The sequence below is a fragment of the Populus alba genome, chromosome 5 (genome assembly GCF_005239225.2).
Source record: "Populus alba chromosome 5, ASM523922v2, whole genome shotgun sequence".
NCBI lineage: Eukaryota > Viridiplantae > Streptophyta > Magnoliopsida > Malpighiales > Salicaceae > Populus > Populus alba.
The window spans coordinates 14,629,009-14,643,614 of record NC_133288.1 but is presented as its reverse complement, the minus strand read 5'-3'; the positions used below and the strand labels follow the sequence as shown (position 1 = coordinate 14,643,614).

At 35.7% G+C, this 14,606-nt stretch overlaps 2 protein-coding genes across 6 annotated transcripts; one reads left to right on the top strand and one right to left on the bottom strand.

Annotated features, from left to right (window-relative positions):
- Nucleotides 1-413: 413 nt before the first annotated feature.
- Nucleotides 414-7,933, bottom strand: LOC118036713 (chaperone protein dnaJ 1, mitochondrial). Of its 5 annotated transcripts, none has more exons than XR_004685429.2 (20): nucleotides 7,575-7,932; nucleotides 7,359-7,437; nucleotides 7,137-7,229; nucleotides 6,961-7,052; nucleotides 6,766-6,849; nucleotides 6,536-6,574; nucleotides 6,171-6,326; nucleotides 6,036-6,077; nucleotides 5,856-5,943; nucleotides 5,179-5,243; nucleotides 4,958-5,020; nucleotides 4,810-4,882; nucleotides 4,086-4,177; nucleotides 3,448-3,519; nucleotides 3,098-3,154; nucleotides 2,418-2,466; nucleotides 2,266-2,335; nucleotides 1,738-1,827; nucleotides 1,085-1,267; nucleotides 414-863 (listed from the first exon to the last, which is right to left on the bottom strand). XR_004685429.2 is itself a non-coding variant. In XM_035042512.2 (19 exons), the coding sequence occupies exons 1-19, from the start codon at nucleotides 7,599-7,601 to the stop codon at nucleotides 1,276-1,278; spliced, it is 1,359 nt and encodes a 452-aa protein (XP_034898403.1). In that variant the 5' UTR covers nucleotides 7,602-7,933; the 3' UTR covers nucleotides 414-1,275. The 5 variants fall into 5 exon arrangements, 2 of the variants coding, with proteins under 2 accessions (XP_034898403.1, XP_034898402.1); XR_004685428.2 differs by having other exon boundaries at nucleotides 414-848; XR_004685430.2 differs by having other exon boundaries at nucleotides 414-760.
- Nucleotides 7,934-9,163: 1,230 nt separating this feature from the next.
- On the top strand, nucleotides 9,164-13,874 carry LOC118036712 (pentatricopeptide repeat-containing protein At5g27460). Its single transcript, XM_035042510.2, has 3 exons — nucleotides 9,164-9,729; nucleotides 9,834-11,888; nucleotides 13,241-13,874. The coding sequence occupies exons 1-2, from the start codon at nucleotides 9,436-9,438 to the stop codon at nucleotides 11,070-11,072; spliced, it is 1,533 nt and encodes a 510-aa protein (XP_034898401.1). The 5' UTR covers nucleotides 9,164-9,435; the 3' UTR covers nucleotides 11,073-11,888; nucleotides 13,241-13,874.
- Nucleotides 13,875-14,606: the final 732 nt, after the last annotated feature.

The following is a 14,606-nucleotide window of genomic DNA, read 5'->3' as shown; positions in this document are numbered from 1 at the left end:
GGTCAGAAAAGGAGTCATTATGCACCAATCCATTTGGATCATGCCATTCCAGATTCATTTTTTAAAACCCCTATCTTGATGTTCCTGCTTTGAGAAAATGGCAACGTTTCCTTCTAGGTTTTTAAACTTGGTTGCAACTAACCAAGGGGATTAACTGAGTTCAAAGAAAAAAGGAAGAGGAAGAGGTTAAATCAGATAATTCGTATATTATTCTCAAAACGTGGAGGAAGAAACTAGGTTACCAAGTTGATTATACTTGAACTGAGGGCAGCAGAAATGATGCTTTTAGACGGACAAATACCCCGTTCTGAGATACAGTGGACAATCTTAGGTCAGATTAGCATGTTCATGCTCTTGTATACTTGAACTGAGGTCAGATTAGGTTACCAAGTTGATTATACTTGAACTGAGGGCAGCAGAAATGATGCTTTTAGACGGACAAATACCCCGTTCTGAGATACAATGGACAATCTTAGGTCAGATTAGCATGTTCATGCTCTTGTATACACCATGACCCTCGTATAATTTCAGACAAAATACTTTAAAAAAAAAAAGGTATGTATATCATTCTGGCATATTTAAATCACCGCAGTCATGAGCAAGGCCCAGCTCCGTGAGGTAGTGTTCCCATTATTGGTAAAGCAATCCCTCCATTTCATCCACCAGCATGGGGGGGAGAGAGAGGCTCCAATAGTATCCATCTCTTCCATGATGAAGCATGTCGGCCCATCAAATAGTGTATTTGTTCATTCTTCCACACCTACAACGACATCATTTGCATCGAATGGGGAAAGAAAAGAGTGCACGTTTTTTGTTCCGCTGCTTGCAAGTAATCTGAATTTTTATCCCTACTTCATACAAACCTATCACGGTATTACTATGGAGAGCAGAAATCAACGTCATTGACGCACGTGATAAATTAACGTGGTCAACTACGAGCAACTTTGAATCAATTTCTGGATAATATTTTGTGGCTACCACAAATAGGTACAAAGCATTATAATCAATAACTATCATCGGTCCTACATTTTCAAGCACAACCATCAATGTAGAACTCTTCTATTTAAGTGTTAGAAATCAGTACCTTCTATCGATAAAAGTAAAGCTCCACAACAGATGACAGCATAATTGGTGCACGTTTCTCCAGCAGCCACCGTGAGTCAGCTTTCAAATCATGGTTTTGTTAAAGAACAGCAGGATTAGCATGAGCACAGAAAATTTTAGCATAAACCTAGGATCCGTCACCCGTTCAAGAAGTTGCTGCCACCTGTAAGTTCAACCAGTAGATAGCTGCTGATAAAGCCTGTTATCCATTTCAGGATGTTCATTACAGCAAGAACAAAAAATTTAACAAAGGAGCCATGGATGCAGTCAAATATAGGGCCAATTGATGTATGATTGTCCAAATTAAAATTTTACCAAACAAGAGCAAGAAAGGAACAAAGCCTACAATTGACAAGCACTACTGTAATGGTACAATTCTGAATTTGTCTCCAAAATGATGGTTACAAGTGTTTGTGGTCTCATAAACTATTCAATGATTGTAAGGTAAACTATTCAGGCATAGGTCCAAATACTTAGTAGTCATATACAGACCATGCTCTCAGTGTGTCAGAGCATGGATATGCAATTAGAATGAAGCCTACTCCTTATCCAGATGGTCTTCATGGGCAGCAATGTTGCGATAACATGAAGCAGTGGATAGCAAGCATATTCTGAAGAACAAACAAGTCTTACCAGTTTCCTTCATTGGAAGTGTCATTTTCATTATTTATCTCTTCCTTGGCAAATTCTTCCAAAATAGCATGTTGGCGCTCATTAATTGCACTAAAATCACAATAAAACATGAAAAAAAGATTAGACATTGCATCTGGCTGCATATTCTGCAGCAAATAACATCCAAAAATACAAAGTTATTGGATACATAGAAGGAAAAAAAAAAAAACACTTTGCAAGATAATGAATACATAAAACATGATTGGAAAATAGACCAATATATACTGTTGGATCTTCCAGATCTGATAATTGTAAAATTCACAGGGCGTTCTGAGAGTGTAAAAAAAAAATCATATTTACAGTGTCACAATTTAACAATAACCTCTCTGCAGAAGGTGCTGCACATTAAAACCACATTCTAGGTGCCAGGCCGAGCAAGGTCCATGTATTTTGTGTTCAGGTGCAAACTATAATTTCAAATAGAAACAGGACATGACATTATACAATATTTTATTTTAAAGACTACTTGGTTGAATTGAAAAAGCTTACGTGGGGAAGTTAATGCAAAACCGCACATATTGATCACCATGATCTACAAGAAAACCATGCTTTGATAGACCTGCAGGAAATTGAAATTGTAATCATATTTATTGGAAATGTAGTAAGAGTATATTAAAGCAGGATTTGGATATCCAATGTACCTTTGCCTCTTAGTACCACAAGTTGACCTGGCTGAACTCCCTTTGGTATCTGCCGGTGAATATATAACAGAGCATAAAAAAATGGTGTTAAAATAGTGGAGGCTCATCTAAAGCTTACAAAAAACAAATAAATAAATATATATATTAAAAAGAAAAAAAAACAAGTTTAGATTTCAGAGAGGATGGAAACTTGGAAATGGTATTAACATCACTGGGTCTAGCATGGAATTTGAACTTCCGAAATCATGAAATATTACTATTTAATATGACCTAAAATTAAAAAGACAATTCTAACAAAAGCATGGGTGAACAATTTATGCCCCTGTGATCACATTTCCAGATTTTTCCATAGCAATCAATACAAATGATATCAAAATTCAGGGCCAAGTTAGTCTTCATAACACAACATAGGCCAATTTTTGAAAAACTTTGTTCAATTCACTTGCTTCAAATACCAGAAAAAATTAGCGAAGGCTGATACATCTTAAACTGCACATTCCTTCATAGGCAGTATCCCCAATTAAGCATGGCTCTGGCGGTCCTTGTGAAAACAGTGACCAAGTTGAACAACAAAACATCCCTCAACTCATTGGACAATATACAGTAAAACATTGAAGCAGTTGATTCTAGAATAATTTAAGAGAAATGTAAAGATTAAGTTGGAGGTAAAAGGTTATTACATTTACTTGTGTCTTCCCTGACAATGTTGGTACTTCAACCTTACCACCAAGAATTGCCTGTACAAAAATACAAACCTTGATTAATTGAAAAAATACTGTTCTTTTGTGTCCAAATTCATAAAACTAATATATGGTACTTATTGCTTTGATTAGAGTGAAGCATTCATGCTGATCAGGGTGGAATGACTCAACAAATAAGAAATGAAACAGTAATTTGAACAAATAGAAACAGTGTATTTTCATGGTGGGTGGAACAGGTACACTTGAAAGTGGCTGCACCAAGTCAAATAGATAAAACAACAAAAGGACACATGCTCAACAAGAATTTTGCTTTGGATTTCAGTTCTCACTTGTGTAAAACTAATATTAGCATCAACATAAACATCTGCACCTTCTCTAGCAAAGACAGGATCATCGGCAACCTGCATTAGCACAGCAAAGTTAATTTCATAAAGCATAGGAAACAAGAAATATTAAACGAATAACGAACATTATGTTTTTGGAAACAGCCATTGAAGGTAAGACTTTGGAACACGTTCATACACTATATTTCAGACAATGGTGTTTGCAGCTAGCACCACATACAGACTCTTTCCATCCTGACTAATTTATTCAAAAGTTTAAGAAACTTTGTAGATATAACAGCTGACGAGAAAATCCTACAAATGAAGTTCTCATGCCACAAGAATCAAAGATCAATGGAGGAAGACAGAGCATAGTGCAAGCTGCCAAACAGAGCAGATAAAATGTGTTGATTCTAAGCACTTAGGAAATCAAATAGGGCAAGTCTCCAAGCAGATTCCTATTGATGATTCATTAGTCAATTTTCAGGTCTTGCATCAGGTTCAGACTAATAGGACATACTTAAATCAACTAAAAGCCTGCCTTTATAAAATGCTAATATGGTCCCTTGTATAAAATATAAATGTTGAAAGGAAAGATAGTTCACTGCATGAGAGAGGAGATTTAACTAAAGGTAAGGATGTGCCTTAAGATTAATGAATAAGTTGCCAGATCGACTTCCCCGTCCCCCTGTATTACCAGCTTCTGGCACACGGATCGTATCTCCAGAACCCACACCTAATCCATTTACAAAAAGAAATTGAAAAAATTACATATACAGATGCAATTCAATAACAAAGAAATGATAATTTTTTTCATAAAGATAGATGATATGCATCAAGAAAGTTCTGCACAAAAACAAATCTCATATGTTGTTGATTTTGACTTTGGATTGGACTCTAATGCTTCAAAGTCTGCATCCTCAGCTTCATTTCTCAGTTTTTTTTATAAAGCTATTCATTTAGACACCTTGTAGGTATCTATTGGAAATACAGAAATCAAAGTACACCATTTTTTTATAGATAGTTTTTCTTTGAAAGACTGCATAGTGAACCATAATGATGCATTTTCTACCCACAACACAAACAAACAGCATCATTAACACAACTTCCCAACACAACCCTACAATTTCATCAATCACAAATTTAGCATTTTCACAATACTGCAGTTAGTCTTCAATGTAAGGACATTGAGCAAAAGGGCTCATTTAGCCAACTATCTAAAGGAAACAGCTATAACTATTATCAGAAGACAAACTAAATGAAAAAATTATTAATCTCCTTTTCCTCCTATTATTGAGTGGTAAAAAACTTAAACTCAGGTCCCAGTACCCCAACATGGTTTCATTAATCACATGAATTAAAACAAACCTTCTGGTATTGTAACTTTAACATCCTTAATGCCTTCAACAACCCCTGATCCCCTACATGACATACAGTGTTCCTGTGAAAATGGATAAATCATCACCAATAGTTACAAAATAAAAATAGGAGTTAAACTCTGGAAGTCATGTCAGACCTTAATTATCCGGCCCAATCCTCTACAATGGCTACAAGTTGATGTAAATGGAGGAATTGTAACCTGGATGTAAATGGGGGTTAATAGACATAAACAAATAGATATAAAACTTCTGGCCTTCCTAAATAGCAGGAAAAGAAAATTATTGTCACAAAAGTGGGTCATTACAGAATGGTTTTTATACACTAATTATAATCAGAGTAGATCCTCAGAACACTTACTTTCCCTACACCTCTGCAAGTAGGACAAATGCTTGCTTTGGCATTTGCTGGATAGCCATGACCATCTGCATCGTGTATTTTGGGATTGACAGGAAGGAGGAAAATCAATCATTTATACTGGGTAAAGAAGTTTCAAAAGAATTTTTGAAAGGAGAACGGATAGCATAAAAAAATGTGAATTTCAATCATGTCTGATTTTTTTTCTTTTTCAATTTAAACATGTCTTGTCTATCCGCCGAAAGAAATTTCACTCCCAGCACTTTTCAGGAAGTGAAAAAGAACATTGTAACCCTATGTTTAATGTGCAGAGGATATCTGAGTTTGATTTAAATTTTCACCCTTGAAAATTAATAATTGTCCACTGATATCTTGAAAAAATTAACTTACCATATGTTTCTTTTTTTAAATAAAAATTCACAAATTGAAATTTCTGTGTCAAGAATGAAAAAGGTATGGGGGTTTCAAAAGATTTATTCACTACTGCAGTGCTTTTGTTGCAATTAAAAAGTACAGAAAAAATCTACTGTATATTCATGTTCACAATGAATATGCATGAATGACCTTTGAATAGCCAAGCTTTTTGCAAAGAAAGAAAAGAACTATTCATTTACAGAAAAGCCTTTTGCTGCTAGATTACCCAAATTCAATTATCCCCAGAAAATAATAGTTTTACTCACCACAAGAATCACACGGAACATATGCATCAAAAGTCACATGCTTTGTGCATCCTCTAGCAGATTCAGAAAAGGAGAGAACTAGGTCCACCTATGAAATATGAAAATACAACACGAGAGTTTTTAGCATGCAAACTCAGTTCAGAAAAGGCATTGGAAATCAAAGGCATGAAAGAAGTTCACCTGAATATCTGATGCAAAATGATTGGCCTCATCTTCAAAGATCTGCAAGAAATCAAATATGTTGTGGTTTCAGTTACTGACGAGTGAGAGAAACATACTACAGGTAGATAAAGGATATAAAATAGTACAGTGTACCTCAGAGAATATTTTATGGAATGAATTAGAGAAATTAGTTCGATAAGCATATCTAAATCCCCCTGCATTACCAGCACCATATCTAAATCCCGCTGCATCATCAGCACCATATCCCTCTGCACTATCAGCGCCATAATTGAAACCTCCAGTACGCATCTTCATCAGAAGATATGATCCAATAAAAAGAAGAAGAAATCCAGTTAGTTTAAAACTATAACAGAAACACAAACTCCAATGCTCAGACTAATTATTGCATAATAGCAAACGATAACCAATGCTGACTGGAGAGTTTGAGCAATTTAGAAATTCAACAAGCTACCAATATTAAAAACCAAATACATAAAAGTAAAAAAGAAGCTTCTTACCGCATCATATTGTGCCCTCTTCTCAGGATCTTGCAGCGTCTGACATGTAAAAATAAATCACTTAAATTTAAGTAAGATCAACAACAATTTTAAAGTCTGGTAATTACAATTTTTCCCTCATCAAAAAATACTTACTTTGGCAGTTAAATAGTGAAAAATAATCACTTAAAATAAACATTAAAAGCGAAGATAAGAATAAACATTTTTGCTGATGAATTAATGGTATGGACCTCGTAGGCTTCCCTAATCTCTTGAAATTTCCTTTTCGCACTAGCACTATTTTTATTTGCATCCGGATGGTACTTCTTTGCAAGCTGCAAATACAAAGCAAAGCCAGCCACTCAAACAGAAGCTTGCTGGATCTCTAATACTCCAATTAACAAGTGAAGTAAGACGTAGGACATAAAATTCTCAACATCACTCACCAAATGAAAAGCCGTTTTGATATCTTCTCTGCTAGCATTTTCAGAAACACCAAGAATTTCGTAAAAACTGCGTTCCTTAGCATTGCAACTTCCTACACAGAAAGAAAAAACAAAAGCAAGCTTAAGTTTTGAATTAAAAATAAAATAAAATACTCATCGATAATTAAATTATAAACCTGTGGCATGAATGTATCTCCGTTTAATCAAATGAGTTTCTGTAGTTCCGAAATCAGGAGGTTTGCTAATAGAATGGCCGCAACTGTTCAAAACTTATCAAAGAACAAAAAAAATAAGAAAAAAAACGCAAAAATTAGCATCAGACTCCACAGATTGTTGCTGCTGCTACTAAAGCCAAGATTCATTGTATCAGATTTGTTATTGTAACAAAAAGAGCTTACATCGATTAGAAAACGACGAGACTTTTCGAAGGCGATCCCCACGATCAACGGCGGTGGATGATAGCAAATGCCGCCGGCACTGCACAGCATAAATTGCCAAATAACTTATCAACACGAGATAGATACAGTTGCTTTGTTGAAACGAAATTCAGTTGAGAGAGTAATTTATTTTTTTGTTAATCGAAGAATAGAAATTTCAAATTTCATTTCACTTACGAGTCCTAGCCAGCTGTAACTTCGCATTTGGAATCGAAAACAAATTTTACAATCCAAAATTAAAAGAACATAAAAGAATAATAATAATGATAATAATCAGCGAAAAAATGAAGCCATCGTGTTTGGCAAGAATCACCGAGTTCCACCGATTCCATAAACCTCTACGGCTGGCGGTTTAGGGTTTAATGCAATGTTTTGCGTGCTTCGGGGGGGGGCAAGGGGTTTCCCTGTTTGTATAAACTACATTTAAGCCCTTGTAAAGTTAGATATATCCCAATAACCATCTCACATTCATGATAATCTCATTGCAGATCCCGAAGTTTCCAGGCTATTAAAACTTATGGCAAGTTCACTTTTGGGTTTTTATTTTGAACTTGTATAGATTTGAATGGTTTTATTTATTATTTTTACGAAGTTTAAGATAATAATATGAGAAAATGAAAGTGACAGAATATTACCAAAAAAAGGAATGACTTTCTATCAATTATTTTGGATGGAATGATAATGTGATGATAATTATCGGACTCGATTTGGGATTAATCTAGTTAAAAATCTTATTTTAGGTTACATGAATTAACCTCAATCAACCTAAAAAAAAAAAAAAAACAATTGAATTTTTAATATTTCATATGAAAAAATTAAAAAACAATTCATGTGAATATAGGTTATAAATATTATAAATAATAAAATTTAAAAAATTATTTCAAAAGGTGTTTTATCTCATATTAAAAAAATATTATGTTAATATGTTATCTTTTTAAATTGAAATATTTAAACCAAAAAAGTTTTTTATTCGAAAAAACATAATTTTTTTTTTATGAACATAAAATATATATACTAAATTATTTTCAAATCTCACAATGAAAATATAAAATATTATTCTAGTATTTATATAATAAACTTTAAAAATAATTAATAATCAACTAATATATATATATATATATATATATAAAGAGGTGTTTAATAGAAGAAAAAAACACATTTAAAAAAAAAAACAAATCAACTAAATTTTGTCGGGTTGCGAGTCAACCGGGTTTTGCCGGATTTTTTCTTATCCTGTTCTTTTAACTTATCCAAACCAGTCCAGTCACCAAGTCGACCAAGTCCCAGTTTAAGCTACCAGATCAATCTAGATTTATTAGTTATAAATTTGACTTGAATTAATTGATATTTATTTGACCTATTAAAAAGATTCCAAAGCTAAATGATATTATTTTTTATGTTATTAAAATATCAAATATCATAGTTTTTTTACTCATAAATAAATGTATTACAGCATTAAAAAAAGAGAGAGAGAGAGAGAGAATATTTGTTTCTAATATACTTTAAGATGAAAATGTGAGAAAATGAAAGTGAAAGGTAAAGGAAAGAAAAAGGGTTTCTTATTAGATTATTCTGGATGCAATGATAAAACTTGATTGATTCTTATTTCGCTTCAGTTTGGGAGACGGAATTTAACAAATCAGTTAAATAATATTATTTTTTATTTTTAAAAAATATAAAATATTAAAATATCATGATTGAATGAGTTTTTTTATTCATAAATAAATGTATTAAAGCATTAAAAAAAAAAATTCAAACTTGCGGGGATGCCAATAAATAGGAACAAGGAACCGCCAAGAAGGGAGTCTAATGCATCTGATTCAAGGTTGGAATGGGGTGGAGGAGGCAAAAATCCAGCCTGCCGCCCCAACTTATTGAAATTCCCAAGACTATGCTACTCAGTAAAGAGGCAAACTGAACCTTTTTTAGGATTAAAATAGAGTACGATTACAACGGCGACGTTTAGTTCAGGCAGAACAAGGAAAGGCGAGAGAAAATTGCTCGCTGCGACAAAAAATCAAAAGAAGCAGCTGCTTCCATGGCGATTAGGTCACTGATAACAAATCATCTGAGAAATAACAGTTACTGCCATAAACTTCAATTCGAAGCAAGAAACCTCTTTAAATCTTTATCACCAATCAGTAAAGCCAGCACCAAGTATAAATATATTCATAGCAGCAGCAGCCGCCTTGAAACTGAAATTTTGAGACTGAAAAGCCCAAGCAGAGTGCTTCAAGATTGGATCAACAACGGAAACAAGGTTAAGCTCTCCCAGCTCAATTTGATCTCTAAACAACTCCTTAAATCCAAGCGCTACAAACAAGCCCTTGAGGTAACCTCTTTTATCCTCTGCCGTTTTTGTTCTTTGGGATTTATTTTACATAGAATCTGTTACTATCTATCTATCTATATATATATATATATATATGCTCACAGATATTACAATGGATGGAAAATCAAAACAACTTTCGCATAACCCCGGGGCATCATGCTTTAATGATGGAATTGATTGTTAAAGTGCATGGTTTAAATAAGGCTGGAGAGTATTTTGAACGAATTCCCGGTTCAGGCTCTAAAAAAGCTGCGTCTTTGCCTCTTTTACATGGTTATGTGAAAGAAAGAGATATCAGTAAAGCTGAGAGTTTCATGATCAAGTTGAGTTCCTCGGGCCTCCTTGTGACCCCTCATCCGTACAATGAGATGATGAAGCTTTACATGGCTCTGTCTCAGTATGAGAAAGTGCCTCTTGTGATTGCAGAGATGAAGCGAAACAAGTTATGTCGAAATGTTCTTTCTTATAATCTTTGGATGGGTGCCTTTGGAGAGGTCTTTGAGGTTGCCAAAGCGGAGATGGTTTACAAGAAAATGGTGATTGATGAAAATGTTGAGGTGGGCTGGAGTACGCTAGCTAGTCTGGCTAATGTTTATATCAAGGCAGGGTTTGTTGATAAAGCTCTTTTGGTGCTTAAAGATGCGGAGATGAAGTTGTCTACTAATGGCCGGCTTGGTTACTTCTTTCTCATTACGTTGTATTCATCTTTGAAGAATAAAGAGGGAGTTCTTCGGCTTTGGGAAGCAAGTAAAGCGGTTGGTGGGAGGATCCCTTGTGCTGATTATATGTGCGTAATTTCATGCTTGGTTAAGGTAGGTGACCTTGTAGCAGCAGAGCAGGTATTTGCAGAATGGGAGACAAATTGTTTCAAGTATGATATTAGAGTCTCGAATGTGCTTCTAGGTGCATATGTACGGAATGGATTGATGGGAAAAGCTGAATCGTTTCATCTTCATACAGTTGAGAGAGGTGGGTGCCCAAATTACAAGACTTGGGAGATTCTAATGGAGGGATGGGTGAAAAGCCAAAAGATGGATAAAGCCATTGATGCCATGAAGAAAGGCTTTTCTGTGTTGAAGGTGGAACGTTGTGATTGGAGGCCATCACACAGTATTTTGATGGCCATTGCAGAGCACTTTGAGAAGCATGGAAATTTTGAAGATGCAAATCACTATATTAAGGCTGTTCACGGCTTGGGTGTTGCAACTTTACCTTTGTATAAACTATTCCTTAGAATGTACCTCAGTGCTCAGAGACCAGCATGGGACATCCTTAAAATGATGGAGAAGGATAGGATTGAGCTGGATGATGAAACTTCTGCCCTTGTTGCCTTGAACTCGTGATTGATGGCATAGGTCATTGCAGTAGATTTGGAGATGGCATTGGTAACTGAAACCAATGGATGATGCTCTGACCTTGTTGAAATGGGTAGGGTGTTTTCTTTCTTTGCTGAAAAACAAATTATGTTTTGGATATATTGGTTAATAACTGGAAGTTATGGTTTTAGTGTTACCTGAACCGAGACAATATTTTTATCTCAAGTTTATTTGGTGCTATATTATATGGTTGGATATGAAAGTTTTTATGTAGAATTTATTAGGAGGTTGTTATTATGACTTGATTTCCTTCAAATATCCGTATAGCCATTTCTCCCAGTTGTTCCTCACCTATGTTTATAAATGCCTGGCTTTCTTGGTGCTTTGCTTGGCTGGAATCAAAACTCTCACCATCCCAAAACCAAGCAAAGCTGTGTTCCATCTTCACCACCTCATATCATCACTTCATGGATACAAGGAATTGCTTCTTTGTCATTCCAGCTGAAGTGGAAGTAGGATTCTGAAAGATCTTTGAAGCTTTGCGTTATTGGACAAAAGAGAGAGGGACACAAGGGTTGTGAAATCCTGCATATGGATGCTAATTGGCCTCTCAAACACTGACAGCATGGATTTCATCCAGGAGTACTTTGTTAAATTACTGTTGCAAATAAATTAAAGGAAATTAAAAGAGAAGGGTACAATTGCTCTCCAATTTGGCAAAGCTTTTTTTATTTGCGCCATGCTTAATCATGAATAATTGATGAGTACTTCCACATGACTTGTTGATGGTGTGCATCAAAGCATGAGCGATCATCAATGGTGCTGAAGGCTTCACTCTTTCAGGTACATATGGCTGTCAATATCTCTTGTGTAAGTGTATGTTGTGCTCTAGCAATTTATCATAAGGAGTCGCCCATTCTTTGATAATAGGAAGTTCTAGAAAATCATGAAACCAAGCATTAAACAAAGGTATAGTCTCTTCATCAATCAGGTTTACATCCAGAATTTCCTCAACTATTCGAGCCCAGATTCCAATCTAGCCAGCCACAACGCCTATAGTTTCACCTCCAAAGAATTGTTTCCCCTCGAGACCACTTTCCAGTCTTTAGATTCTCTTGAGCTTCTTTTGCAGCCTTCCCTTTCTCCTCTCCTTCCGTAACCCATGTATGCATGATCACTGACACACACATGTAGTTTCTAGATAGGAAAAAAAAAAGAAAAGGAAAGGAAAGCCGTATATTCTATGCTGAATGTGATCGCTTGTAATCTAATATTAATCAACTTTTAACTCCATCTAAAGTATTTTGAAGGTTCTTGAATGAGAATACAATCAAGCAAAAAGTTTGTTGTGTTTAGCTGCTATTCTGATCTGGATCTAGTAGCATTTGATGTCATCAATGTAGGGTAAATATTTCCAAAATATTGCATTTTAGTGATTACAACGTTGCAAAATGCATATCCTATTTTCTAGGATGTCAATAGCTTCTTTAATGAGTAGGCAGTTTGCATTTTAAGGGAACCTCTCTCTGTGGCCCTTGTCTGCTTAGCAGCAACTTCATGTAAAGCTTTTTAGGTGATTGCCAGCGTGTTCCTCCTCCATAAATCTCCATTGTTCACTTATTTCAGAGTATTTACTCTCTGGGTTACTACCTCTCTCACTGAAAGAAGAATTTTCATCTTCTGTGCATTGCATGTGGTGAACTGCCATACTAAGTTAGATAAATGATGCATGATGTGTCGAGTTTTATGAGTCAAACCAAAAAAATCTTTTCATCTTTCCTATTTAATCTCAATTTGCAATGGCTCCGCAAAGTTATAGCAGGAAAGTCCTCGATTCCTGGCCTTGAGGTGCTGGTTTTGATTAAAAGCAGCTCCAAATTTCCTAATTTGTAATTCTGAGCTCATTCTTTTCTTCCTGCATCAGTTTCTGATAGTGTAAATTTGTTTGAGATGTTAACGCACATGCATGAACTTAGGCATACCATTTTCACTTGGTTTACCACCCCTTGGACCTTGTCTTTTTGCGAAGGTGATTGTTAAATCCATTTTCACCAAGTTGTTAACTCTCCCGAATTGTGCATTGTTTGTGATCTTGATTCATTTCTTGGACTCTGTGATGGTGGGAATGTGGAGTACTTTGTAAGTTTATTGCTGTTTCTGTCTATTAAACTGACTGTTAATTGGTGTCTTCTCAGGGCATCCATGGATTTTGTTTTACACGGAGCTTACCTTTAAGACATTGTCCATCAGATCAAAAACAAAGAATCAATACTTCCTGCCAACTTGCAAATGCACTTGTATTTGTGTCACCTGGAAACCAGGTGGGAGTTGGCTCTCCTGAAGAGGACTTGAATCAGCATCCATCTATAGTTTGAGCTGCATGTCAGAAGAGCATGGTGAATGTGGTTTGGTTGACGCTCTTGCAGTGGCGATTTCCCATGTTAAGATGTTGGAGCCAAAGAGGAGTAGATTATGTGGACCCACTGGCCCAATAGAGCAGCAGTGTTCATCTAACATCTCAGCTAACAATCAGTGTAGAGCATTTTGATTCTGCTGACAGACTGACACCACTAACATTGCTCTTCTCCACTGTTTTGCGAGCTGGGAGAGGATTCAAAACAACCACGCCCTAACCCCAATATTCAGTGGGAGCATTTGTTGCAACAGTGCTGGTAAATATGAAGTCATTTCTTTTCGGCAAATTTGACTGTAATTCCTTTCAGCAGCCATGTTCACAATTTAACCCCAATAATGTTATTCTAGGCTGATGATTAGCTGAGAAGTTTTGCAAAGAGTGCCAATAGGAAATTATGATTTATGTTTTAGTAATGTCTGTTGCATGGGCTAGTTCCTTGCTTTTCGAAGTCAGTTGCTGGGAGTAAATTGCAGGCCCTTTTTAATTTTGTTTCAGGGAGTTGCATAAAAGAGCTCAACTCTTTGAGCAGAGAAGTAATCATGTCGAAGTTGCGCCATAGCTGATGCCCTCGGGATTGGATGGCGACTGCTACTCTCTCTCAACTGGTAAAGTGCCACCGTCAATTATGGATCTTGATTCTAAACCTTACAAACAATAGGCCTTTGTTTTCGAACATGAACTGCTGAACTTGGAAATGCGGATTAGCATCTTCTATTATTCGCCCTTTAAATTTATGTTTGCACCAAGTTGATGCAGTTACAATAAGGTTTGAATGTTGCAAATTAACCAAACATAGGATCAGTGGCAAATTAACAAAATCAGAACATGACATCAGGAAATATAAACATCTGTTACCCCCTGCCCTGGATTTAGAGCAGCTGGTAGGAAAATCCTACAGCCCTGGACCTGTGGGTGGGACTTCGTCCGCCAGTGTTTTATTCGTTACTATATTTTATGCGTTAACCTTCGACCATACACGATTAACAGAAATTTTCATCAGCTTTCTTCAATCTCAAGACTCAACTCCTTACAAAAGGCCATAAAAAAGGCTACAGGTTTCCACCACTTCCATCTAAAACTAAGTTGAGTGAAGGAGTATGGAGGTGGAAAAGAGCTACCGTTTACCAAAACGAAGAGCTCTTGTC